The sequence below is a fragment of the Manis javanica genome, chromosome 13 (genome assembly GCF_040802235.1).
Source record: "Manis javanica isolate MJ-LG chromosome 13, MJ_LKY, whole genome shotgun sequence".
Classification (NCBI taxonomy): domain Eukaryota; kingdom Metazoa; phylum Chordata; class Mammalia; order Pholidota; family Manidae; genus Manis; species Manis javanica.
The window spans coordinates 92,565,768-92,593,615 of record NC_133168.1 but is presented as its reverse complement, the minus strand read 5'-3'; the positions used below and the strand labels follow the sequence as shown (position 1 = coordinate 92,593,615).

The 27,848-nt window shown below is 56.1% G+C and overlaps 2 protein-coding genes, 1 long non-coding RNA gene and 1 pseudogene across 3 annotated transcripts in view; 2 read left to right on the top strand and 2 right to left on the bottom strand.

Moving 5' to 3' along the window:
- LOC140845426 (uncharacterized) overlaps positions 1-14,595 on the top strand; it is a 36,170-nt gene extending 21,575 nt beyond the window's left edge. Inside the window, exon 4 of the mRNA XM_073219501.1 lies at positions 12,031-14,595. Within this exon, the coding sequence (XP_073075602.1) occupies positions 12,031-12,127 (97 nt within the window). The 3' untranslated portion in view covers positions 12,128-14,595. The remainder of the gene's footprint in view (positions 1-12,030) is intronic.
- LOC140845821 (uncharacterized) lies at positions 4,582-6,166 on the bottom strand. The gene is made up of 3 exons (XR_012124721.1): positions 5,915-6,166; positions 5,360-5,429; positions 4,582-4,630 (listed from the first exon to the last, which is right to left on the bottom strand). It is a non-coding gene; the product is annotated as an uncharacterized lncRNA (long non-coding RNA).
- Positions 14,596-14,687: 92 nt separating the features above from the next.
- LOC140845799 (uncharacterized) overlaps positions 14,688-27,848 on the top strand; it is a 53,462-nt gene continuing 40,301 nt past the window's right edge. Inside the window, exon 1 of the mRNA XM_073220876.1 lies at positions 14,688-15,144. Within this exon, the coding sequence (XP_073076977.1) occupies positions 14,926-15,144 (219 nt within the window). The 5' untranslated portion in view covers positions 14,688-14,925. The remainder of the gene's footprint in view (positions 15,145-27,848) is intronic.
- On the bottom strand, positions 21,295-24,000 carry LOC140845807 (tartrate-resistant acid phosphatase type 5-like; annotated as a pseudogene).

Sequence of the window (27,848 nt, the reverse complement as noted above, 5' to 3'; positions counted from 1 at the left end):
TCCCCCACATAAGAAAAGACTGCAGCATAGCCCATGTCTTCATTGTGTCAATTAAATGAGGTCATTGTAAAATGTACCTTAGCCTGATAAAAGTCCCGACTTATTTTCTTTAACTTTACCCAGATGCTGGTTTTCTTCCTCTAGCCCTAATCAAATGATATGCAATGTAGGCAAGTAATAATGGCAAGTAAGGAAAATAATCTGGAAGACTGATAAGAAACTTAGTGTCTCTTCAAAGATAAGCATTTGGGGACCATTTAGCAGGTCTGCATCCCTGGCCCTTTGTCTCTCACCTGCCTATAAATTCCCTAGACTGTGCATCACCCCCGGGGCTATCTTGTCCCCTCTGGGCAGGGGCAAGCCAGGAGCTGTGTCCTCTGCTTTATCTCTAAATAAAGGCCTCGCACATGGTGTCCTACCTTGAGTGTTTGCAAAGTTCATTCTGTGAGCCTGTGAAGAAGAACTCCATCATCAGCTTCTCTGAAGAGCCCGAAGACGGGGAGCCCCCAGAGCCCGTGCCTGGGTGCAGAGTAGCGCACCATGGGCCAGAGGGCCTTGCCAACTCCCCAGAACACGCCGGGTGGGGAAGGTGCGCTGCAGCCCACAGCCATGTGAGCCTGGTGTCCCAGCACCAGCAGCCCTGGCTGTGTTGCGCTTGCGGCCCCTGCACACACCGGGGGAGGATGGACCGCTGGTCCAGTGACCACCCAGCAGGCCCAGGGCTGCTGCTTTGTTTTAGGGCCCAGAAGCTCTTCTGTGTCAGCTTGAGACTGGTGGGCCGTGCAGGATGACAGGTCTGACCTGTGCCACAGCCCTGCCAGGTACCCGCCTGCCCTTCTCCTGCCCAAACCTACCTCCCTATGTGGCTGGGGAGCCTGAGGTCATCCCTGGGACCACCATGTAGGCAGATGGCTCTGAGGGTGCTGTGCGCAGGGCCAGGGGAAGGAGGTAGGGGTGGCCTGCGTGTCCAGATTTTACCTCCTGTCACCTGGTCACCTGAGGCTGTCAGGAGGGCCCACGTCTGCCTCCCCAGTCCCAATCTGGGGCTCCACCTGCAGCATAAGGCCTGGAGAGTCTCTCCATCCTGGAACCCCCCAAGGGGGTGTTTGTGCTGATCCTGGAGCTCCCCTCCAGGCCAGGCCTCCCCTCCTGGGAGGGTGAACACATCCTGAGAGTCCTGGGGGAGCGTGTGGGGAGATTCAGAGCCAAGTGCCTCGGCTCAGCCTCCCCAGCCATTTGTCACAGACATCAGGCCACTCAGCCAGGACCCAGGAGGAGGACACCAGGGGACTCAGACCAGCCTGGTTTGGGGATGGGAGGCTGAGGGGCACTATGGGGGAGGACTGGGAACCCGGGAGCTTTGGGGGGTGCTCTGAGGTGTAAAGCCTGGAGAAAGTGGGCTCAGACAAAGCCCCCCCAGTGGAAGGCATGCACCTCTTGGAGGTGCTTTGAGAGACCAAGTTCAAAGTTTTTCGTAAAGGAATTTTCTGGAATGTGTGGAGCAGCTGTGCCTCATTAAATGGGACAGTGCTAGACTGGCGCCCTGCAGCCCTGGGATCTACTTGGGTACATCTGCAGTGGTGTTCAAGATGTGAAGAGACACCCTGGGGTTTCTAATGAACAAGATTTGGTGTCTGATCATAATCTACAGGTGACAGGAAATAAGGTTCAGTTTCTGTTTGAACAGCCCTCCCCCGTGTTGCTGAGTTGTGCCAGCCTGGGGCTTGGAGCGCCCTGTTCTTCCTCAGCACCTTATGGGGGGAGGACAGAGCATGGAGGACATCCTGGCAGAGGTCAGGGCCCCCATGCGTCAGAGAGTTTGAGGCTGGGGTGGGGTGGGCTGGGGCACAGGATGTCCACAGGAGGGGCAGAGCTTTCAGAAGAAAGAGCAGTGTGGTGGCAATCCGTTCAGCATTTATTATATTCTGCACAGGGATGACCCCAACCCCCAGGAACCATAAACCTCAGAGACAACACCCAGAGCACACTGCGCCTGGGGGGGCTATTTCTCAGGGATGAGGGGAGGAAGTTGTACAGGGGGCTCCCCTGTAAGCAAGTCCCGGTACCCTGTGACAGTCGGCCACCCCTGCATCCTCCGATGCCTCTGCTGGGCATCAGGAGGCCATGGTCCCACGCAGCACTGCGCCGAGTCTATTTCCATCCTGGGAAAGGCCGGGCGTGGTGAGAACAACACCCACCTATTCCTGGAACCCTGTGGCTATGACTCAGTGGCTGACGGCGCCCAGGGACAAGTTGGTGTCATGGCGGGAGGCCACCTGTACGAAGGGGAACATCCTCCACACGGTGGGGCGGCTCGCCTCTGTCCAACGGGCCACAAGCAGAGGGGACCAGGTGCGCCGCAGCTACATACGGGTCCTTGAGGATGCAGTGGCAGCCTGGGGAGCTGCCCGAGTCAGCCGAAGGAGGAGGTGCCAGAGGAGCTGCCCCGGCAGAGGCTCAGGATGAGCAGCGGGAGGAGGAGGAGCAGCAGGCAGACTGGGGTCCTGGGGCGCCGGGTGCCGCCTGCCCGAAGGGGAAGAAGCTCTCCTCCACATGCAGCCAGGACACCAGCAGGGCCGAGGGCCCGATGACAGCAGCTACAGGGCCACGCGGGTGAGCAGAAGAGGCAGGTTATCCCGGGTTCCCCCCATTATCCTGCTTCCACCCCGTCCCCACTGCCCTCTGGGCTCCGGGCCCTGTGCGGAGGGTCCTGTCAATCACCAGCACCTGGGAGTCCCTGTCACAGAAAGGCTTCTGAGCGTCACCTACTCACAGAGGAGGAAACTGGGTCCCACAGGGGGCGGGGAACCACCCTTCAGTCTGGCACAACCGATCGGCAGTGGAGCGGGATTGCAGCCGCACCGGTCTTTAGGACGCCCCACGCCGTGCATGGCCCAAAGCTTCCCTGAGGCTGGGGAACAGCCCACCCCCTGCTGATCACCCCAGCCCAGAAACTCACCTGGCCCTGGCCCATAAGTTTAAATCTTGCGGGACCTGAAGAACTGTAACAGTCCTTTTCTGCCTGCCCTCTGACCTGGGGGCTCCAGATGGTAGGACAGGCCGTAGCTGCAGGACAGAGGGACACCTGTGAGCCCCTGGAGCCACATGGCAGGGGGCCCTTCCCCCAGAGCCTGCCGGCAGCTACAGCCCACACCCCACTCCTGGCAGCCTCACCTCTGGTCCTCACGCAGGAGCTTCACTCTCCGGAAAAAGGACAGGAAGTGCTCCTTGGGCTCCAGGTCATACTGCCTGACCAGGAACTTGTATGTGAGGAGCTCCACTACAAAGTCAGTGACCTGGGGCAGAGGAAGGACAGGATGCAGACGAGGAGGGGGGTGAGGAGTGGGGCACTGGGATGATCCCAAATCTATGCTCACAGAAACCTGCCTTCCTTCCAAAGCCATCCAGCCTTGCCTGTTCCCACTGTTGGGTCTCCAGCTCCTCCTCCAGAAAGGTGGCCTTGATGCCTCCCAATCCCCCACTTTACAAAGCCTTTAGTCTCCTGAGCTCTCCGTGTCTTAACTCTCAACACACGTTAGACCCAGGGGATGGCCCGGACAAGGTCCTGTCCAGGGGGTCTTGACTACATCCCTCACCTTTCATGGCTGGGCACTCAACTCTCTATTTTATACCATCACCCTGGAAGGCAGCAAGGCGGCAAAAGTACATTGAAACAGCCCCCTGAGCCCAGAATGAGGCCGGTACGTCCTCACCCTTTCTCAAGGTGGAGGACCGCCAGGGCTCTCCAAGGGGCAGGCCTGCCCAGAAACAGCACCCGGGCCTGGCCTGGGCTCGGGACTACCGAGAAGCGGGAACTGCATTGGGGAGCTGAGGCCTCAGGCGGGAAGGCACTGCCAGCCCCCGATGTGCTTCCTGCTCTGAAGGAGCAGCATCCCTCCCCCTGGGCAGGGCCTGACGGGGAGACCAGTCCTGCCCACACGCTTCCCCCTGGAGCCCTCAGCCCCGCCTGCACTGGGGCCAGGACCGGGGCTTAGGTGGGCCCTTCTGGCAGTCCTCTCCAAGAAGCCCAGGTCCTGGGGTAGAGGGGGGACTCAGGAGGGGGTGACTGGTGCGGAGAGGTTCGGGCTCACTGGGGGCTCTCTCCTCGCTATACCCCACCATCCTGCCCCCCTGAGCCCTGCTGGGTCACTCACATCCACATGATGTTCCTGTTGTTTCTCTAAGGCATCGTAGAGGATCAGTGCGAGCGGCGGGATCATGCCCTGTGTGACCGGGGTGGGGAGGTGATGAGTCCCCACCTGCCTCAGGGGCGCCCACAGAGCCTCCCCGGAACCCCACACTCGCAGCCCCCAGCTCTCTTGGACCACCCTGTGCGGCCTCCCCCCTTCCCTTTGCCCTGCTCTCCCCTCCCGGGCCCTCCCAGGGCTGGCTTTTGGCCATTCCCAGGAACTGTGGGCCCGGCACCTGTCCTCCAACTTCCCCCTGTACCCAGCTGCTCTCGCCCTCCTTCTGGTCACACCAGAGCTGGCAGTTCAGAGCTGGTGGGACCAGGAGCAGTTGCAAGATCACTCCACCACCCTGACCCTGGCCACCCCACTCTCACCTGCTTCTTCATATCCTGGGATGCCCTGGGTGACTGGTGCCATTTCCTCACTATGGCCCTCGCGTCCTGCAAGGTGCACGACACTCAGGTGCTCATGCTCCCCTCCCACGTGCCTCCCACAGCCAGACCGTGGTGGATGGATGCCTTTCCCGAGCCCCCTGGCACCTACGCTATCCCCACCTCCAGCAGGCTCTCAGCCCAGAGCAACCCCACCTCTGGCACACACTCATACTCATGCGGGTCCTTGGGCCATGGACACCGCCATGAGAGGGTCAGGGGAGGCCCCTCTGCCTCCCAGGGTGCCCTGAGCACTCACTGTCACCCGGCTATCAGCACGGCTCCCCTCACATGACCAGGGGGGTGCACAAAGCTGAAGCACTTCTTGTGGTCTCTGAACCCTTGCTCACCTGGGAGGCCCGCCCACCAGGCTGACGGCAACCCTCCATGTACACATGGGGAGCCCGAGGCCACAGAGGGGTCATGACAGGCTCAGGGGACCCAGGGGAGAAGCCGACCTTGCTCAGCCACAGGCCCCAACCCTGCTGCCGACGCCACACCAGCCCCAGCCCTGACCGGGGGACTGTCCCCTGGGTCCTCAGTGGATGTCAGGCCCGCAGTCAAGTAGAGCAAGGGAGGGAGACAGACGAGGCCCTCATGGGCCTGGGGTCCCTACTTTCCCTATCAGCTTCCCCTGCACACCCCGCACTCTTCGAGTCTTTCCCAAAGCTGTGCCACAGTGCAGCAGAGGATTTGCCCCAGGAACCCCTCCCTTCCAGACATCCAGCCCCCATTTACCTCGAGGAGCTGCTTCCCTTTAAGCCCCTTGTTCCTCTTTTTAAGTTTTCTGTAGATCCAGGAGCTCTTCCTACGGGGAGGGGAGAGGAGGAGGGACACATGCGGCCTGCAGGCGGAGAGTCTCGGGGCCGACCCCTTTTCCCAGGGATCCTAGAAGGCCCACTAGCCCACAGGAGGCTTCCCACCACGGCCCTGAGCCCTGGAAATCTGTGGCCTGCAGAGGGGGCTTCATGTTTCCACCCAGGGCCTCCATTCCCTGTTCTCCCGGGGGCGAATCTGCTTTGGGCCAGGTCGCTGTCCTTGGGGCAGAGACCTCCTGCTGCAGAGCACAAGCTCCAGATCTCCAATGGGCTTCACCCCACACCTGACATTGGAGGAAACTGATTCCTGCACGGGTACCCCTGGCCTAACCCACAGGGAGCCAGAAGAGCCCGCCATCCTCGCCCCTAGGCTCTGCCACCCCCCAGGAAGTCTCAGCACACTGAGGGACACCGCAAGATGTAGGGGTGTCCCTGTCCACTCAGGTGCCCCGGTCCCAGGGACAGGACTACCCACCAGGAAACATGTCCCCAGGTGTTCTCCAGGCGACGTACATGAGGGTGCTGCAGGGCGACGATGATGGCACGGAAGGACCCGAAATTTCTGAGAGACAGACACTCCTGGGAGGGAAGACAGAGCTGAGAGCGTGGCCTGCTTCTCTGCTCTATCCCCCATGAACTCCTGTCCTTAAGGAGACACACACCCAGGGAGCCCAGCACACCTGGTACCTGCTGAGCAGCCCTCCTGGGTGGAGGACTGTGGCTCAACCCAAGGAAGGGTCCAGGGATGGCTGTCCCACCCCCGGGGCCTGCTAGTCCAGGTCCACAGGCACCCATCCTGAGAGCTGGCAAAGGAGGGGACCCCGGGGGCTGTCCCATGACAGACCTTGGCCACCTGGATCCAGAACTCCACCACTCGGGCCCTGTCCTGGGCTGTCGTGCTCGGGCCGCCGAGGCAGGAGGAGATGACAAAATGAAACGTGGTACCAAAGTGCTTGATGACGTTAAGGATGTTGGGGTTCAGGAGTACAATGGATTCCCTCAGTGGATGTCTCTCTACATAGACCTTGCATTCACCACGTTCAACCCTACTGTACAGCTCCTGGGGATGACAAGAGGTGTCATCCAGCTGTGCCCCTGGTGCCCCTGTTCCCAGGCTGGGTCACTGGTCAGAGCTGGGGCACAGGCAGCTGGGGATGTGCTGTGAGCCTTGTGGCCATCCAGACTTCAGACCCCGTCCACTGAGGCGCCCAGGACCAGATGCACAGGACCCCAGAGTGATGGGACACAGAGGGGCTTTGCTCACAGGCACCCTCACTCACGTCTTCCCTGAGGCACAAGGCGGCTCACCCTGCCATCCTGGGGCATCTGCCTCCCATGCTGCCACCCCGTGGATCCCGATCCCCACTCAGGTGCAGTTTCCCCTGAAACAACTCCACCCAGGGCCTTTGTTGGTGTCTGTGTCTCCCACGCAGTCAGGTCCATGGCAGGGGCCTCTGAAGTGCGGAGGCCATAGGAGCCTGCCAGGCCAATGGCCCGAGGACCTAAGGCCCTGGCAGCACCTCCCTGAGCACCCCTCCCCTGCCCTGCCCCTCCCAGCCCAGCCAGGCTCTGCACACCTTCCCTCCACTCCTTCTCATTGGTCTGTAAGGATCCCTAAGGGCCAGCCATACTGTCCCCATGTGGTCAGTAAGGGCATAGGGGTGAGGAGAGTCTCCCAGGGCACATGCTGAATCCGTGGGGAAGCTGGGACATGTGCCCAGATCACAGGAGTCCACGTCGGAATGGCAGGTCTGGGGCAGCCCGTGACACAGGGAAAGCCCACCCCCGACCCTGAGACCCTGCTCCGCTCACCGCACACATCAGGGTCAGCTGCTCGGCCACCAGGCGTGGGGCAAATGCCAGGATGGTCTGCTCCTCCTCCTTCGGCAAATCCCGGGTGCTCACGGTACAGGGGCTGGTGGGCTCCAGGACCACCTGTGGCTGTGCCCGGCCCTGTGCCATTCCTGCAGGTGCCATGGGCCTCGTGCCCGAGGACTCATGGGGCTCCAGTTCGGGGCCTGAGACCACTCCTGTAATATCCCAGGGGCTCGCAGCACTGGGGCTGGTGGGCTCTGGATCTGGACCTGGCTCTGCCACGCCTGGTGCCATTCTAGCGAGTGCCCTGGTCCCCAGGCCCGAAGGCTCATGGGGCTCCAGTTCAGGGCCTGGCCCCTGGGCTGAGGCCTCTGCTGGGACATCCTCCGGCTCTGCAGGGGCTGAAGGAGGTGACAGTGGCCGTCGCTCCAGCACAGGGGTCTCAGGGAGCTCCTGGACGGGCTCTAGCCATGAAGTCGGCCCTCCCCGTGTCTCTGGAGCCAGGTGCATCTGCCGTAGGTCTGGACGAGGACACAGAGAAAGGGTCACCCCGGGGCTGATTCCCCGCGCCTTATAATCACAGAAGAGCCCACACTGCCTTGAAGGGAACCCCAGTCCGGGAAGCCCACCCTACATGGTCCTCTGGCCGCAGCCCCTCACCTTCCAACTCTGCCACCGTGGGCCCCAAATGCTCCTTCTGGACCAAGTGGTGGAGGACTCGGCCCACAAGGGTGGATGAAAGCTGGCTGGCATCGATGGCGCAGGGCACATGCTCGGGCTCCCAGGCAAGGCGCCTAGCCCATCCAATCCTGGGGCTGGGGTAAGGCCGGGGGGTGGCAGAGTGAGAAGCCTGGTCCTTCCAGCCACACTGCCCTCCGGGTCCACCCTTGTGTGGGCCTGGCAACTGTGCACTCACCTGCCTGTCCAGGCACCTGCCCGTCCTCCTTCCTGACCCTGCGTGTTTGTCCTGGGACCCCATCCTCTCCCATCCTCCCGAATAGGAAGTCCCCAGTTGTCAGGCCGCCCATGGGATTCCAAAGATGACTGACCTGCTAGGCTCTGCTGTGGGCTCCTGGGGCTCCAGCTCAGGGCCTGCCAGGGGGGCTAAGGCCACTGCTGGGACATCCTCTGGCTCTGCAGGGGCTGATGCAGGTGACACCGGCTGTCGCTCCAGCACAGGGGTCTCAGGGAGCTCCTGGACGGGCTCTAGCCACCATGCCGGCCCTCCCTGTGTCCGTGGAGCCAGCTGCATCTGCCGTGGGTCTGAAGCAGGACACAGAGAAAGGGTCACCCTGGGCCTGATTCCTCGCGCCTTACAATGACAGAAGATCCCTCACTGCCTTGAAGGGAACCCCAGTCCGGAAAGCCCACCCTACATGGTCCTCTGGCTGCAGCCCCTCACCTTTCAGCTCTGCCACCGTGGGCCCCAGGTGTTCCTCCTGGACCAAGTGGTGGAGGAGTTGGCCCTCCAGGGTGGATGAAAGCTGGCTGGCATCTATGATGCTGGGCACACGCTCGGGCTCCCAGGCAAGGCTCCTAGCCTGTCCCATCCTGCAGCTGGGGTAAGGCCTGGGGGTGGCAGAGTGAGAAGCCTGGTCCTTCCAGCCACACTGCCCTCCGGGTCCGCCCTTGTGTGGGCCTGGCCGCTGTGCACTCCCCTGCCTGTCCAGGCACCTGCCCCTCCCCCTTCCTGACCCTGCGCGTCTGTCCTGGGACCCCATCCCCTCCCATCCTCCCAAATAGGAAGTCTCCAGTCGTCAGCCCGCCCATGGGATCCCGAAGATGAGTGACCTGCTGGGCTCTGCTGTGCGCCCCCTGCCCCAAGGCCTACACGCCTCCTCCACCCACTTTGTGCACACAGGCAGTGCCCCCTCCTGGCCCAGTGAACGCTCACTTTCTCAGATCCTCCTCTGGCCCCTTGTCATGCCCCCCATTACATGAGGAGGCGGTGAGGGTATCGCCCGTGATGCTTCCCGGCTGTGACCTGCGGATGACGCCTGAAGTGACTGCCCGACTCCACACGGGACGGGGTCCCAGTACTGTGTCTGCTTCTTTCACTCAGTTATGCTAAGTGTCCCCAAAGGGTCTGCACAAAGTGGGTGCTTCATACCTATTGTGGCTGAAGGAAGTCCTACCCGAACCTTCCGAGGTACCCCTCTGCTGTCCCCAGAGGTCCCTCGTGTGGCCATGATGAGGACAAGGACCGGGTACAGCCACAGGGAATCGTGAGCCTCCATTCCAAAAGGCTGCTTCCCTTGTGCTTTTCCAAATGAGCCAGGCTCCAAGCCACTGATGGGTGAGGCCAAAGGCTTCTCATTGGGTAAAGAGAAGTATGCCCCAAAGTGGCCCGGCTTCGCCGGCAGTTCTTTCTGCACTGCCAGGCACCAGGGAGCCCCTCTAAGCTCCTCTCGTGTTACCCATGGGCACCGTAACAGACTGATCGCCAACCACCCTGCCTGTCAGAGGAGCACGCTGAGCCTCAGACACATGTGGGGACACTCAAGACACACCGCGGGCTGTGGGCACAGGCCCGACTGTGAGGAGGAGGGGGTGGGTGCTCACCGGGGGAGCCGCTGGCCCGTGGTCAGCTGGTCAGCGTCCTCGGGAGGGAGTGTGACCTTGGGTGCGCTCCAGCTGGTGTTTGGAGCTAGTTCCACTCGTCCCGTGAGCTTTCTCCCCTTCCTCCTCATTCCTGTCCGGGGCACCCTGCGCTTGGGGACATCAGTCTCATGGAAAGATCGCTCAGGTTCACGCTGAGGGGGGCAACAGGGAGATAGTCAGTGGGAAACCGAGGAACCACCAGGACAAGGGAGGTTTGCACCTCACCCGAGAGCCCCCAGCCCCGTGGGATGCAAGCAAGGAGTGGCACGGGGTGCCCCCGGGAGCGAGGTTCCACGCTCTCTGGAGTGGGTCTGTTGACCAATCTCGTGGGGCAGCCCTGGGAGGACCCTGGCAGGTTACCAGGCTTGTAGTGGGGTCCTGGAGTGTAGGCAGCCTGCCCCAGGTCCAGGGAAATGGAGTAGGTAAATCCATCAGTCAGCTCCTCCTCGCTCCCCAGGGTGGAACTCTGCAAAGCCAGAGCCTGGTAACGAGGTAGGAGGCAACCGGGGCTGCGAGGACCTCCCCGCATGGGGCAATGTGGAACCCAAACCCTGCCCCGGAGACCAGGCACACAGGGCCATCTGCGTAGACATCCAGTCCCTGGGGGAAGAAGAGGTCACCCCCCGGGCTCAGGATTAACATGTGGGTGGAAGTACCTGGTCCCAACACTCACCTCCACTACTGAGTGATGAGACCACAGCTGTGACACTGACTGCCCCCTCCTCCCCAGCCTTCAGTCCCTCCATGCCGCACACCCACCACACACACAGAAGAAGCCGGGGGAAAGGTCAGCCCGGGATGGGTCACACAGTGGCCTGGTCCTGGAGGGGCCCGCTCTGGGCTGCCCTGTGTTACCTCGGGGCTCCTCGGGAGACACGGACAGAGGTGTTGGAGGTGTTCTCTCAGCCAATGCCGACAGCGAGCAGGAAGACTCTCCGTCTCGGCTTCCGTGACTCCCACGCCTTCAGAAGGCTCCGCACAGCAAGACCGCATGTTGCTCTGTCGAGCGCCTCCGGTCAAGTGAGCAGGACTGGGTTCTGCGACCAGGAGCTGGGTTCTGCCCGGGTCACAATTCAGGTTCTACTGGGCGTGTCCTCAATGACATCACTTCAAGGGTCCATTTCCTGGGCCCCTCCCTGAATTCATACTCACCCACATGCCCCTCTGGGCTGCTGACTGCCCACCCTCATGGCCCTTGCCATGCATGAGTACACAGATCTCCACCAGATCCCTCCCCTTGCTCTTTGGCAATGACACCAGGGTCCCAGCTCTGAGGAGACAAGAGCTGAGCTCAGGCCGCTCTTTGTCACCAGTTCCCTGTCCTGCTGAAGCCATAGTACCTCCCAGGAGCTGCCCAATGTCCCAGCCTGCACTGGGAGGGTCATGCCAGACATTCCTCCCTAGGGACATCCCCAGGGATACATGGATGACCCCTCCAGCTCCTGGGGGCTGGTGTCACGTGTGTGTGACTCACAGACTCAGAGATGGAGGAATGCCGACCAGGCTTGGCACGGAGCGTGGAACAGCACGCAAGTCAGGCTGGGGTCCGGGCCTTGTGATCTTGGCAGGTCCGTTCCCCGCTAGGCCATTTTCAGGTGTGCACCTGGAAGGGGTAGCAATGAGAGGGGTTCCAGGTGTTGCCATCTACTGGCATCCACCTTCCAAAGGTCCAGGCTGCTCTCAGACTAGGTGCTTTTCAGACCAATCAGTAAATGGGTCAGAGTAGCACACTGGAAATGAGGTCTATGTTGCCTCCGAAATCCGAGGTGGTCCACCAGAATGCTATGCTTTTTTATTTTTGGAGTGAAGAGGGGTCAGATACAGCAGCTTATTCATCACCTTAGAAGGGAGTGCTTGGCATGCTCACACGATAGACTTCTAGAAACTTCTCTAAGGTGAAAGACCCCTGAATTTTTGTTGGATTTATTTCCCACCTTTCGACACGTGACTGATCTTCCAATATGATTAGACTAGTTGTACTTCCCGATCACTGGGTCCAATCGGTATAGTACCATCAATGGGATGGGCCAGTGTGACGTCTTCTGGAAGGAAAAGGAGAATGAAGATTCCTTCTGACCAAATGACAACCTAAGTCTGGAGGTCTGATATGCCTCTGAGATAGTTTTCTCTCCTTGTCGACTGAAAGCTAACTGCCCTGCTGGTCTTTACTCACAGGAAGAGAACAAAGAGCATTTTCCTGACCAATACTTACACACTGGGTGCTTGGGGACCAAGTGATGAAGCCCCATGTGCAGCAGTAACTGCAATCTGAGACACTCTGATTACGTTGACAATCATGCACTGGCATCTACAAGATTCATCTCTTTTCGGAGTAGGCCAAGTGAGTGACTTCAACAAGGGTATGTGGAATCACCACTCCGACATCTTCCAAATCCTTGGTGGTGACACCGGTTTCTGTACTCTCTCCTGGAAGGCGTTACTGCTTTCAATGTGTACTTTAGAGGGAATCCTAGAGGCTTGTGCTCGAGCTACCGCACAGCACGAATTCCTTGCCGGCACAGTCCCCTGTGGCTAGCGAGGAGGAAGGCCGGAGCTCTGCGTTCCTCCAGGACAGCTCGGCCTTGGGCTCTGACACCGAGGGAGCGGCACTGTGGGCACTTGGTCGGGGGGCCGCTCCTGATACGGAAAACCGGTCCTCGTCCCTTAAGCCAAATCACGAAAGACAGTGACAAGGTTTTGAGGAAAGGAAAGAATAGTTTATTGACTTGCTAGCAAACGAGGGAGTGGTAGGCTCCTGCCTTAGAGAACCACCGTCCTCCTGACACACAAGCGGTCAGGGCTTTTCAAGGGGAAATGGTAGGAGAGAGGCTGGGGTGCAGACACATGAAGTAGCAGCTTGCAGGGGTCCAAGCACACATTCCTGCACCAATTCACTAGCTTTTACTTTTTCTTTTCTGCTCCTCCTCAGTCCCCTGGGACAGGATGCTCTTCGAGTCCCTTTTTTAGTGAACTTTACTGACCTTAATTCCCTCTCATCCCGCTCCTATCTATTTTTCTGCCTAACACTCCCAAGACTGACCAGCCTCTCGGTAAACATCTCATAGACATGCAAACACGCACTTCAGGTCTACAATGGGTGACACCCAGGCAAGGATCCTGGCTGTAATTTCCATTTTCTCCACACCATTCTGGTCCTTTTAACAAAAAGAGAGAGGTCCTGGTTCAGCCCTTAGTAAACATAGCTACTTGACTGGTGGTGGGAGGAAGAATTTCTTCTGTCCCTCAAGGTTCCCTTACCTGGTCTAAGAAACAAATTGACATGAGACAGATTAACAGGAGAAAAAGTAACAAAATTTAATTAAGTACATACAGGGAGGCCATAGACACGTGTTCCACAGACAGGGTGTGGGTAAAATTGTAGTATTTCCACAATCTCTTGGCCTGGCTATAGTGCATCTCCGTATCAACAGGTGTTTCCAAGGGGTGGAGAGAAGTAGTCCGTCTTCACGTCAGTGGGTAATCACGTAGGCGAACGAGGGCTTATCTGCCCCAGAGAGTTTGGTGGGAGTATTTGCTCTCTTCTACTGCATCAGGAGAGAGACGCAGGGCGACTGCTTGTAGGCAATAAATGGCTTTTAAACATTATTTGTCCCTTTGCCTGATTTCGCTTTCAAAGGTATTTTGCCCTGGGATCTGCCCTCCCTGGATTTACACAGGGAGAACCCCTCACCCCGTGGGTCCCTGCCCCTCACCCCAGGGCCCCCATCCCTCATCACAGGGCCCATCACCCCTCACCCTCAGGCCCCCAACCGTCACCCCAGGGCCCATCATCCCTCACCCCCCAGGGCCCCACCCCTCACCTCAGGGCCCATCACCCCTCACCCCCATGTCTCCCCGCCTCACCCCCAGGGCCCCACCCCTCACCCCAGCGCCCATCATCCCTCACCCCCAGGCCCCCACGCCTCACCCCTAGGGCCCCACTCCTCACCCCAGAGCCCATCCTCCCTCACTCCGGGACCCCACCTCTCACCCCAGGCCGACGAGATGCTTTTGTTCCTTTAGAAAGATATCTAGAAAATCTACGGTCACTTGAAAATTAAGTAACTTAATAACACGTGAGTTATTTACAATAGCCAAGAAATGGAATCAACCTAAGTAAGTGTCCATCAGTTGATAAATGGATAAAGAAGAGATGGTGCACATACACAATGGAATATTATTCAGCCATAGGAATAAAACGAATCCTACCATTTGCAACAACATGGACGGAGCTAGAGGGTATTATGCTCAGGGAAATAAGCCAGGAGAAAAAAGACAAGTACCAAAAAATGATTTCACTCACCTGTGGAGCTTTAAGATCAAAGCAAAAACTGAAGGAACAAAACAACAACGGACTCAACCCAAGAATGGACTGACAGTTACCAAAGGGAAAGGGACTGGGAAGTGTGGGTGGGAGGGAGAAGGGGAATGAGGGGCATCGGGATCAGCACACGTAATGCAGGGGGTGCGCGGGGAGGGCGGTACAACACGGAGACGACCTGTAGTGACTCTACAGCGTCTCCCTACGCTGATGGACAGTGACTGTAATGGGGTGTGTGGGGAGACTTGATAATGGGGGGAATCTAGTAACCACATCGTTGCTCATGTGACTGTATTAATGACACCACAATAAAATAAATAAATAAATAAAAACACGTGGGTCATCTCGAAATATTAGAAAGTACATTGAACAAAATAAAAGTCCCCGTCTGACAGCTCTCGCGGCCAATGAGCGTGCAGCGTCCCTCGAAGGCCCGCCCCCGAATGAAGGCCGTAGCCACCAATGAGCTTGGGGCGTCAGGCCCAGGCCCTCCCCCGACTGACCGCACCCGAGGCCAGTGAGGGAGCGGTTCCGCCGAGCAGGTACCCATTGGGCGCGCTCGCAGGAAACATATCTCCGGCGGCGGCGTAGTAGCTGTAGGCGCCGCAGCCGTCACATTGAAGAGTCAGGTTCGCGAGCGCCGCGAGGAGGAGCGGCTCCCGCAGCTCAGTCCGTGCTCTGGTCCGCCGTCCGTATCCGGGTGCCTCCGGCCTGCGTCCCGCCCGCGCAGCGAGCCCGGCGGAGCCTTGATGGTGGACCGGCGCTGTGCTCGGCTGCGCCTTCCTCCCGGCGCGCAGGCCCCGGCGGCACCGGCGATCGGCTCGGACTTGGAGCCGCCACCCCGTCCGGACCTGCGCTCGTCCAGCTCTGCCGCCTCCAGCCGTGCACCGTCGGACCTGCTGCGGAGCGTCCAGAGCGGGCCCCGCTTCAGGGGTGAAGGCGACAGCGACGGCTCTGTGGGCCGCAAGGTACGTGGCGGCGGGGCCCAGACGGGGCGCGTGGACCCCTGCCTCCGCCTGGGGTCTCGGTGGTGCCGGTGAGGGGGCGATCGTGCGAGTGCTCGGTTGGCGGCTCGGAGCCTGCGGGGTCGTGGGGCGGCCGACGCGGGTGCTGGGTCCTCGCTGGCCCCGTACCGGGGCCGCTCCGCCGACCTCCCGCCGCCGGCCGGGACGGGGCCGCAGGCGGAGGGGCCGGGGCCGCGCAGGCGGGGAGGCCCGCGGGCGTCTTACCGCGTGTGGAGGTTCTCGGCGGCGGCCTCGAGGGCGAGGGCCGGGCGAGCAGAAGGTCAGGCGGGACCCGCGGCGGGGCGGCGGGGGAGAGGCCTCCGGAGGCCGCGCCTTCAGAATTAAAAGTGTTTTCCCGAGGTGCCTGTCGTCCTTGTCGTTGGGGATTCCCGATTCAGTTTCCTTGCCGGTCATTGGTCTGTTCAGGTTTTGTTTCTTCCTGGGTCAGCCGTGGAAGGTTGCATTTTCCTAGAAAGCTGACCATCTTCTAGGTTCTCCACTTCGTTACCATATAATTTTTCATAGAATTCTCTCATAATTCTTCATATTTCTGTGGTGTCCGCAGTGATTTTTCCTTTCTCATTTCTGATACTGTTCATGTGCGTTGACTCTCTTTTTTTCTTGGTAAGTCTGGCTAGGGGTTTACTATTTTGTTTATTTTCTCGAAGAACCAGCTCCTGCTTTCATTGATTCTCTCTATTGTTTTATTCTTCTCTATTTTACTTATTTCTGCTCTAATCATCATTATGTCCCTCCTCCTGACTTTGGGCCTCACTTTTTCTTCTTTGTCTAGTTTGGTTAATTGTGAGATTAGACTGTTCATATGGGATTGTCCTTCCCTGAGGTAGGCCTGTGGTGCAATATGCTTCCTTCTTACCACCGCCTTCGCTGAGTCCCACAGATTTTGCCTTGTTGAATTATTGTTGTTATTTGTTTCCGTCTATTGCTTGATCTCTGTTTTTATTTGGTCATTGAGCCACTGGTTATTTAGGAGCATGTTGTTAAGCCTCCATGTGATTGTAGGCCATTTCATCGTCTTTGTGTAATTAATTTCTAGTTTCATACCCTTGTGGTCTGAGAAGCTGGTTGGTACAAAAGGCTCTTTTTGTGGCCTAGTATATGATCTATTCTTGAAAATGTTCCGTGTGCACTTGAGAAGAATGTGTATCCTGCTGCTTTTGAGTGGAGAGTTCTGTACATGTGTAAGGTTCATCTGTTCTAATGTGTTGTTCAGTGCCTCTGTCTCCTTACTTATTTTCTGTCTGGTTGATCTGTTCTTTGGAGTGAGTGGAGTGTTGAAGTCTCCTAAAACGAATGCATTGCATTCTATTTTCCCTTTCAATTCTGTTAGTATTTGTTTCACATATGTAGGTGCTCCTGTGTTGGGTGCCTATATATTTATAATGGTTATATCCTCTTGTTGGATTGACCCCTTTATCATTACGTAATGTCCGTCCTTGTCTCTTGTGACATTCTTTGTTTTAAAGTCTATTTTGTTCAATACAAGTACTGCAACACCTGCTTTTTTCCCCCTATTGGTTGCATGAAATATCTTTTTCCATCCCTTCAGTCTTAGTCTGTGTATGTCTTTGGGTTTGAAGCGAGTCTCTTGTAGACAGTATATACATGGGTCTTGTTTTTTTATGCATTCAGTGACTCTGTGTGTTTTGATTGTTGCATTCAGACCATTTACATTTAGGGTGATTATCGATAGGTATGTACTTACTGCCATTGCAGGCTTTAGGTTTGTGGTTACCAAAAGGTAAAGGGGGTACCTTCCTTACTACCTAAGAATCTAACTTACCTCACTTAAGTATGCTATTACAAACACAATCTAAAGGTTGTTTTTTTTTCCCCCTCCTCATTCCTTGTATATTAGGTATGGTATTCTCTACTCTTTGTCTGTCCCTTTTTATTACTTCTGGTGACAGCTATTTAACCTTAGGAACACTTCCATCTATAGCAGTCCCGCGAAAATACCCTGTAGAGATGGTTGGTGGGAGCTAAATTCTCTCAGCTTTTGCTTATCTGGAAATTGTTTAATCCCTCCTTCAAATTTAAATGATAAATTTTATTTTTATTTTTTATTCAGTTGTTATAATTTTTTGTATGATTAATCTACAGTTACATGAGCAACATTATGTTTACTAGACTCCCCCCATCATCAAGTCCCCCCCACATACTCTTTGCAGTCAGTGTCCATCAGTGTAGTACGATGCTGTAGAATCACTGCTTGTCCTCTCTGTGTCGTACAGAAGCCCTCCTCGTGCCCCCCCCCTACATTATGCTGCTAATAGTAGCTCCCTGGTGATGTCCATGCTGCTGGTCTGCAGACCACACTGGTCATGGCGAGGTTGCAATAGAGGCTGGATAGGTAGGCAGGTCCAGATCACGGGGGTCTGGTGGGCCGTGTGAAGGGCCTACAGTGGATTTTGAGGCTAGAAGGGATGTTGGATTTGAGTTTTACGAAGCCGACTCTAGCTGCTGGGTGGGGAAGGATGGTAGAGGCAAGATGAGAAACCCGTCCGAAAACCATAGCAATAGTTAGATGATAGATAGTGGTGGCCTGGGCTAGGGTGTGTTGACAGAAGTTTATGTATCTCGAAGTCTAGATATGAAGCTGAGCCCTGGTTTGGAGCTGGGGGAGGGGGAATAAGGTTCCACAGTTTAGTGAAGAGGCTGGATGTAAACATAAAGGGTCAATTCCTACACTCTTCAGTGCAGCAGAGGACAGTGTGTGGATCTTTGAGCATGTGGTGGTGGAGGCGTTTGCCAAACTAGTCTGAGAGGTTAGGGAATCTTCACTGGGAGGCTGACAGTCAAGTTGCAGTCTGAAGCTTTAGTAGGAGTTACACAGACAGAAGTGGTACCTGTAGAAGTGATGATGGAGTGCAGAGAAAGTCAAGGTGATTCCTACTGGGTGGAGCCCCATCCGGGGGTGCTGCCTCTTCCTCAGATGGGGAAGGCTCAGGGGAGATGATTTTGGGAAGTCAAGGGTTGTGTGTTGGCCACGGTAAGTTAGAGACAAGCAAGGGGAGGTATGGAACAGGCCATTGGAAGTGGAATCTGGAGCTCAGGAGAAAAATCAGGATGCTATTTTGAGAGTCATTTGCATATGGAGGTTTCTTGAAGCTTTGGGGCCAGAGAAGGTCACCTGGTTTCAGAAATGAGGGACAAAGCCGACCAGGACCAACAAGAGACAGGTCAAACCAGTGATATGGGAAAAGGAAGAGGTGGGTGTCCTCTCCTGGAAGCCTCAAGAGGAAGGCATTCTGAGATGGGGTGAGTTTGAAAAAGATGTGGGAAGAGAATTGACTGTTGACTTTGGCAAGTGTTTGACCACTGGTGACCTTGGTAAGAGCTGTTTCATTAGGGTTCAGGAAAATGTAGTAAGATTATTTCAAATAGGCCTATCTTTAAGATGTCCGACAGGGGGAAGTGTTACTCTTGGTATGGCCTCTTGTGTCCCCTTCGGTGCTGGTACAAATTTGTACACCTTACCTTGCAACTTGGCTATTTCCATTTAATGGTCAGTACACATACAGGGCACTTTTGTTCTGAGTAGCTACACAATTCACAGGGAAACTCTGTCGTAGTACATGTGAACAATCCTATATTTACTTGTGATTTCTAGGTTTCCTCCTCTTTATTTTTCTCCTTCCCGCTTCGTTGAGATAAAATTGACAGACCATAAATTTCACATAAGCTGTGAAATCTCCCATCATGGCATAATGTGTACACCCATGAAACTGTCACCACAATCGAGATAGTGAGTTTCCTCAGAGAGTTTCCTCATGTCTGTTTGTAGGCAATGCTTTGCCCTGCCCTCAGCCCCTGGCAACAACTGATGTGATTTTAGTTCCAGTAGCTCTGTATGTTTCAGAGAGTCATATACACAGAATCAGCAATATGTATAGTCTTTGCTACACTGGCTTCTTTTACTCAGCTTCCTACACTGGCAACTCATCCATATTGTTCCCGTTTGTCTCTGAGGTGTGTTCCATTATATGGAAGGACCACATTTTGTGTTGCCTTCCATTTATTGGTGGGCATTTGGGTTGTTTCCTGTTTGGGGTGGCTTGCAATAGGGCTACTAGGAACCATCTCATTCAGATCTTTATGAGGATGTTCGTTTTCATCCTCTACTGTGTTTTATTTCTCCACCAAAATTTGGGATCCCTGTGGAACTCATTTTTGTGTGTGGTCTGAAGTAGGGTTCAGGCTTTGTCTTCTGGGCACTTCAACAAGGGAAGTAACACCTTCCGGTGAAACTGCAGTGCCCCCTTCGGGCTCCGTCATGTTCTCCTGTGTTCTTGAATTCGTTTCTGGATTCCCACTGGCCGTGCTCCCCAAGCCACTGGCGTACTGTCTGCAGGACAGTGCCTTTTGCTGAGTCATAAGGCAGGTGTCTCACCTTCTTCTTCATGATTCTTGGCCTTGGAAGCTGTTGAGGTGGGTGTGGGCTGACTCTCAGTGACACCCTGCTGGCTGCAGAAGAATGCTGGCGCCTGTCCCCGTGCCGCCCGCATGAGGAGTGGAGTGGGAGACGGTAATATCCCTGCGGTTGAAGCTGACACAGTTGCGTAGGGAGGGTGAGAGGAGGCTGCTATTAGCCTTGAGGAACCCTGCCATCTCTTCCTGGAAGCTTGAAGGCATCTCTCTAACAATGGCTGGGTGCTAGTCGGCACTGTCCCAGCTAGTTGGACGGAAGCCCTCTGAGGGCATGTGTCCACCTTGCCTTATTCCTTTCCATGCTTTTTGGGACCCTGGGTGCCTGGCGCAGGGCTTGGGGCTTCCACACCACTTGGGTGGTGTGGAAGAGAGGGCTGGGGACAGTCCCCCTCCCTGCCACCCACTCCCCATGTCAGCTTAGATGTGTCACTTCTCCTTTCCACGCTCTGGCCCCTGTGAACAGGGGTATTGGGCTGGTTCCACGCTCTGGACCCTGCGAACAGGGATATTGGGCTGGCCTCTGATTCGGTTCCCTGTCTGCCTGGAGCCTCTGAGTCAGTGGGAAGAGGCAGGGTAGCTGCCAGCTGCCTTGTCTGTCACGGTGAAGGTTGAGGGTCTGCACTTCCTGAGCATGACCTTGGGCACAACACTTGGTCTGCCAACTTTCTGTGATGTCCCCTGAGAAGCACGCCTGATTCTGGCCCCTGCCTCAGCGGTTCAGGATTAGAAGCAATGGTGGTTTTTGGCGTAGAGCGTGGCTGTTAGCAGTGCCAGCCAGGTAGATGACAGCTGGACGGACCTCTGGGCGGGCCTTTTCGGTAAGCTGGCTCTGCTTGATTTTAACAGTAGCCCATGCACCTTGTAACAAACGGTATCAGTCCTGCAGAGTGGCAAATGGCAGACGCCGTTTCTACCAGCTTCCTGTCCATAAGGGAGCTCAGTCACGTGGTGTCCAGGTTGCCGCTTCATTGCATTCCTGAGTGGCAGCTGGAGCCGAGCAGTGGGGTCCCTGCTCCGTAGCAGCTGAAGTGGCAGATGAGCGGGGGCCCCGGGAACACTTGTCACTACTTGCCTTGCACCGGATGGCTCGGGCTGTCCCTGGGCCGGGTTACTCAGCTCCCCCTCAGAGGGGCCCTGGGCTTCTCTGCAGCTTTCAGCTTCCAGCATAAGAAATAGGCCCGGAAATAATTCTGCTGCTGGAATTATTCCTCCACACATGGGTGCAGAGGTGTCCACTGCGATTGTGTTGATAAGAGGGACAGATTGGGAAGGATTTCAACAGGCCCCAGCAAAGAGCCAGTGACATAAGGGGGCAGCTCCGTGGCTGTCAAAGAGAACGGCGGTCCTGCTTTTGGGAATATATGCTGGTTACCCTACAGACGTGACTGTACCTGTACAGATAAGTAGGAAGTGAATGTTTAGGGTCATGTATTGCTGCACGGTTTGAGGTTAGCAAAATGACTGGAAGCAATCCAGGCAGCCCTCATTAGATGGCTGGTTAGACAGACAGTGGGTCAGGCACACATTGGGGCCCCTGCAGCTGCAGAGACAGCCAGAAGTTCCCTGGGGGCCGATGCGCAGATCTCCCGGCCTAACAGCCAGAAACAGCAAAGTGCATAGATAGCCTTTGGGGGTGTGGGAAATGCTTATATCTTGATTGTGGTGGTGGGTTTATTGGTTGTGCCTTTGCCAAAATGTACTGAACCGCGTGCTTCAGATGCATCAGTTACACCCCGTAAAGTCGGTTAGGATTGAGGGGGGAAGCAAGGAACAAATCAGTGGGAAAGGAGAAGAAAAAATCATTCACAATTGCTCTCATTTGCATAGAGACCCCCTGAAGGAACCACGAAGCATGTATAAAAAAGGGACTTCCTTTTAGGAAAAGTGGGTGGAGGGACAGGGAGGGAGGGAGCTGTTTCCTCTTTCTGTAAACTAGGTTTTTGAGCCAAATGACTATCACCAACTCCACATTGAAAGGGACAAACATGAGTGTTCAGTTTTGAACAGTCGCGTTGTGGTTGAGCCGCAAGAACACGTGCAGAGCTGTGTATCGTGTCTCTCTGTGTGAAAAGGGGGCGATATTTTGATTATAGTGGCATTAGCTGTGGCAGGAAAGACGATGGTGGCTGCCTCTAGGGAGGTGGGCAGGGGGGAGCGAGGCTTGCCCCGTGTTGTACCCTCCTTTCTGTTTGGTCTTTGTTGAGATCACATCCACGTGTGAGGCCACTTGGTTATGGATGAGGTTGAGAGCAGCAAGTGGGGAGCCCCGACTCTGATACCTGGGGAGGTAACTCACCAGTGCGGTGAGGAAGGGGTGTTCACAGCACACATTCAATTTTTGCAACTATTATTTTATTGAATATTTGTAAGTGACAGACGAATGCTTGATTCAGGAGAAAGCTTTCCCTCCCTACCGCCTCACTGCCCCCACGCAGGCTGGGGAGCCTGGCCGTGGGGCGTGGTACTGCGGCCGGTGCCCATGTGCACGCTGCTTTTACATGCATGGGCATCCCTGTCACTAGGGCCACATGGCACATTTCCTCATCTGCGGTTCTCCTTCCTGCTCTGCTATGGGTGAGAACACCTGCCCATGGGTGGGGGTCCCAGGAGGGCCCCTCCCGCCCGCTGGCAGGGAGGCCCCTCTGCCTCAGGCCTCAGACTGAAGTCCTTTTGTGTGCTTAGGCCTGGCTCGCCTTGGCAGCCTGGTCTTGAAGAGGGACTTGCCGGAGGCCTCGATGTAAGTGACACTCATCTCTTTGGGTCTGATCTCCACATAAGCGAAGCCACCCAGCGAGTCCTCAGCCCCGTAGTGGAAGCGCAGGTAGCCATTGGGGACCTTGCGTAAGTGCTTCCTCGAGGGCTCCATGAAGTTCCCAGCCCCGCTCAGCACATAGCCCACGCCGTTCTTGTCCTGCAGGTACTGTGCACAGAGGGTGCCGGTCAGTGGAGCCCCCAGCTCCTCAAGGAGGTCGACCCCAGGCTCTGTGCCCCCCTGTTTGAGTCCAGGGTCAGGTCTGTCCCTGACCACAGAGTCCCCTTGGGCGAGACACAAAAACCCCCCTGGGCCTCAGTTTCCCCACCTGTAGTAGCGCATAGCTTCTATTTACAGCTAGACAACTGATTAAGCAATTAGCAATTGGCAGCCAGGATGATGGCTTCTAGGGAATTTGGAGTGGTTTTGCTGGCTAGAGAGCTTGGAGCCTGACGGAGAGTGACATTTGAGGGATCCCCAAACAGCAGGAGGATTCCAATGTGCTATGTGGCACATTGGCCAGACAGGCGCCCCCCCTTGCCTGGTCCCCTCCCCCCTGCAGACCCCCTCACCTGCAGGTTGTGGTCATGGCCGCACAGGTAGGCAGTGACCCCATTCTTGGACAGCAGCGGCACCAGTTGCTTGACCATTTAGTGGGTGGGCCCGTGCTCAGCAATGGACCACACTGGGTAGTGCCCAGCCACCAGCACGTAGTCCTCCTTGGCTGCCGCCAGCTGCTTCTTGAGCCAGGACAGCTGCATGCGGGCCAGCTCCAGGTCTTGCGGCTTCTCGGGCTGCTGGCTGAGGAAGTCATCCGAGTTGCCACACAGTGTCACTGTGTCCAGTATGAAGATGGCCACGGACACGTTGAACTGGGGGATCTGGAAGCGCAGGTAGTAGAAAGGTCTAGGGAAGTTCCTGTGGAGGGCACAGAGGTGGTGGATGCATGTCTTGAGCAGAGAAGCCCTGGGTCCAGCTCCAGGCAGTGGGCCTCTTTGTCCACCTTAGCGTGACTCACCATCGCTTGGAGATGCTGGAGTAGGCGATCTGTGCTGAGGCGTTCCCCAGATGGTCATGGTTGCCAGCCAGCACGTACCAGGGCACATTGCGGAGGGCCGGGGCAGAGAATACATTCTCAAAGGTCTCCTGCAGCAGACATAAAGGGTGCCCCGCGGACCTGGGGTCAGGCAGCTCCCCACAACTCCCTGATACTCCCACCAAGTCAGGGACCAGGGACAAGGAGCGCTCTAGGTGTGCACACACGTCAGCGTCCCTCCGCCTCGCGAGTCAGAGGTTCAAGTGGCTTCTCCACATGTTCTGCCCCAACTCCCATCCACTCCAGGGTCACACACCTGGAACCTCTTGTCATTAGCATCCTGCACACCAGGGAAGTAGAAGTTGTCCCCCAGAGACAAAATGAAGTCTGCGCCTAGGATCTGCACGGTCCTGGCAATCTCCTTGGCATTGGCCATTTCCCGGGCTGTGTAGAATGGCGCATTGGGGACCCCTCCCCAGTCCCCCACAGCCACAAAGCGCAGAACGGGGTTTGCGCCGCCATCAGCCAAGGGAAGCGCCAGCGAGATTTGCAGGCTGAGCAGCACGATCTACACGTCCATCTGGGAGGGGAGAGAGAGGCATCTGGGGGCCCAGGGCTGAGGCATGGGCATCAGGCCCCTGGAAGCTCAACTTGCCCTGCCCTGAGTTGGGGGGGACAGCTCCCTGCAGGGCTGACCCGGCATGAGCCCCTCGGTGGTGCCCTAGTTCCCAGGACTTCAGGACAAGACCTGGCTGGGAGGGACAGTGAGCTGACGGGCTCCAGCCAGGGCCCAGGAAGAGTGGTCCTGCAGGGCCGTCCTGCCCTCCCTCCTCCCAGGCCCTGCACTCACCCTGGGGGAAGCACAAGCCGGTCAGCCGGAGGCTCAGGGAAGCAGGTGAGCTCCTGGGTCAAACCAACAGTCCCTGAGACTTTATTTCCTGGGGCGGAAATGGGTCATTAGTGAGGATGATGCAGTTTCTCCGTGGGCTGTTCCAGAAGCCCTCCCCTTGGGTCATGTGAGCCGTGGAGTTCCCCAGCACTGGACACGGGATCCAGGGTGGGGGTCTGGCAGCCAGTACAGCCAGGCCTCCCCTCCCAGCCTCTGTGACTGTCCACTTGAGCTTGTTTGTGCCATGGGCCTGAGGTGCCCCGCTCTCTGTGAGTGTGTCATGCATACTTCTGAACCGGTGTGCTCCAGCCACATCATCTTGTGTCGTGCTCTCCCAGGTCCTGTTTGGCTGCCTGTGTGGAGATGTCTGTTGCCTGTGTGTAGCGAAGTGTGCCTGCCTGGGTCACAGGTCTGCTGCGTGCCAGGGAGTCCTTTGTGCCTGCAGATGTGGATGTGTGCGCTGCGCCTGCAAGGCCTGGGCGGTGTGTCTGTGACGTGTGCCTGAGTTCTCAAGCGCAACTGTGGTGGATGATGATGGTCTGTGTGTGTCTGTTTTGTGTGTGAGTTGCACTGTGTCTGTTGTGTCTCTCACGTGAGTTGTGTCTGCTGTGGATTGTGTGTTTGACAAGCTCTGGATGTGTGTCCCCCTCCCCCATGTGTCAGGGTCCCCCTTTTCCAGGAAGTCCAGCCCACACCTTCCCCTCCTCGCTAACCCCCATCCCTGCAGGAGGAACCCAGACAGGAGGCAGCTGGTGACCCACCAACGTGACCACTGAGTTTGGACCCTCACTTCCTCAGCAGCTGTAGGCAGGCCCTCCGAGTGACCACAGCCCCTGAGGACAGGCAGGCAGGAGCTTGGGGAGTGGGGACCCTGCCCTTGTGGCCTGTCTGACCTGCCCCTCAACTTCACTGCCCACCCACCATAGGTCCCTGCAGTCCCTTGCCAGGGTGGATGGGGGCGCCGGCCCCTACTTCAACTCTGAGATCACAGGATCAGCGAGGACGGATGGCCCGCCCTGTGTGCCTCCCACCCTCGCGGCCCAAACAAACGGGGAAGTGGGTCACCAGGGCAGGCAGAGAGCCCTCCCCGGGGGCATCTCACCTGCCGGTGGGCCACGGCCCCAGGAGCTGCCAAAGCGCCGGTCGCTCACCGTCGCGGGCGCCCAGCTTTAAGGAGGCAGCAGCCCAGCCTCCCAGTCCCCCGGCCGGCCGTGCCCCAGAATCCTTCTCGGCCACCCGCGTCACCACGCCTCCAGTGCGGGTACCACTTCTGTAAAATGGGAGCACACCCCAGAGTGCCACCCCGACCTGCCGATTGGGCTGCAGCTTAGTGGGGCAGGGGGCTGGGGACCCGATTTCCTCCCCCTGACCCCCAACTGGCCACCTGCCTTCACACCTGGGCGCCCTCAGCCCCGGAGGCCCCTCTGGACGGGGCCTCTCTGTGGGTCTCTAACATGAGCCTGGGAGCAGAGGCTAATCTTCCTTAGAAAGAATGCCAAATAGTCTAAGTTGAAACCAGCCCCCTCCCCCCCAGACCCCCAGTAGCTGGAACTCAGCCCTTCCTGCTTCCTTTTGAGTGTGAAGTGGAGTCAAAGGCGTTAATGGCTCTCACCCAAAGAATAAAATATGGAAAAGCGAAGCTTAGGAACCTGACAGGGAGACACAGGCAGATGCCACCTTCACCCAGCGACCCAGGCTAACGTCACAGTGATAAATCTGATACCAGGTGGCTCTGATGTGATGTCATGAGAAGGGGCACCTCACCACGGTGAGTTTCTTCCCAACAATTAACCACAGGCTAATGATGAGAAAAACAGCAAACTGAGGGAATATTCTGCACAATAGCTAACCAGTACTCTGCAGAAATGTCCCAGTCACGATGCAGCTGAGACGGGGGGAGATGCAGGCACCAAATGAAGTGTGGGACCTTGGGCCAGAAAATGGTTATTTGTAGAAAAATTAAGGACATCCAAATAAAGCCTGGAGTTTTATGAACAGTAACACAACTAAGAAACATAATTTCTTTGTAATTACAGGCGTGTTGATGCCGGGGTTCTTGTTTGTGAAGTTGAAGAATGAACTTCGCAAACACTGAAGGTAGGAGAGCCAGGGAGAGGCTTTTATTTAGAGATAAAGTGAGAAGACAGAGCTCCTGGCAAGAGAGCCAGGGGTGCTGCGTTGTCTAGGGGATGTATAGGCGGTTGAGAGACAAAGGGCTAGGGATGCACACCTGCCAGATGGTCCCAAAATGTTTATTTTTGAAGAGATACTAAGTTTCTTATCAGTGGGTTATTCTTCAAAGTTAGCTTAACACAAGAAATTTACTGCTTTGATTCTCTTCCAGGATATTAGCTTCTGTCTGGAAACATATTAATCAAGACTGTCTGCCTTGCCTTCAATGTGGGCTGAGCCACTGTCCATTTGATTAAAATGTAATTTTAGCTTTAAGATAGAATTTTTCCTGAGTAAGCTGGGCCTTTGAGAAGGTGCTAAAGTAAATCTTACAATGGTACGTTCTAACTGGTACAGTGAAAATACAGGCTATGGCGAGATAGTTTTCTTTATCTGGGGAGTCATCGCACTTCTAGGTCAACCTACTCCTGGCCTATTAACTAACCTCCCTGAAGAATGCTTATGTTCCTAGTTTGATATTTTTACTTTAGAGAATCAGTGTGACTTTGGCTTTGCTTAATTGTTTCACATGGAGTTCCGGCAGGGGTCATTTTCCGGAGGCCCTCACCCTGCTCTGTCTAAGCCTACGGTCCCTGTCTCAGTGTCACGGTCACAGACGTTAGCAGTAGGGGGCGCGGAGTGAGGAGTGTACCAGAGTGCCTTGGACAAGTTCTTTGCGACTTTTCTGTAACTCTAAATTTATTCCCAAATAAAAGAAAAAGTTTACTTTGAAAATAGGCATGAGCCGAGAAACTTAAAAATGCTTTCAACATGTGTTGAGCACCCACTGTATGCCCAGTACAGGTTGACACAACAGAAAAAGACAGGGGGAACTGGCTGGGCTGACAGGCTACAGAAATGTGTGTATACTCCAGCCATTGGTTACTTTCCTTTCTTCGGGGGTGGGCGGAGGCCTTCCCTTCCCCTTTGATACCTTAGGCAAAAGCCCTGTTCCTTATTTTGCTAGCAGAAAAAATGCAAACGTCCTTCTAATGTCTCTGTAGTCAAATGTAAACACAGGAAACAGACACCTCACCCCAAATTCAGGGCATTGGTTGTTTTCTGGGCTTGGAAACAAGAGGGGATCAGGAAAGGGGCTTCAGCTACACACACACACACACACACACACACACACGACAAAATTATCGGAAGCAATTTAGGACCAACTGTTAACATCAGCTTTATCCCTACTGTTTTCTTTCTCACACACACACACACACACACACACACACACACACACACACACACACACACACACACACACACACACACACACACACACACACACACACACACACACACACACACACACACACACACACACACACACACGACAAAATTATCGGAAGCAATTTAGGACCAACTGT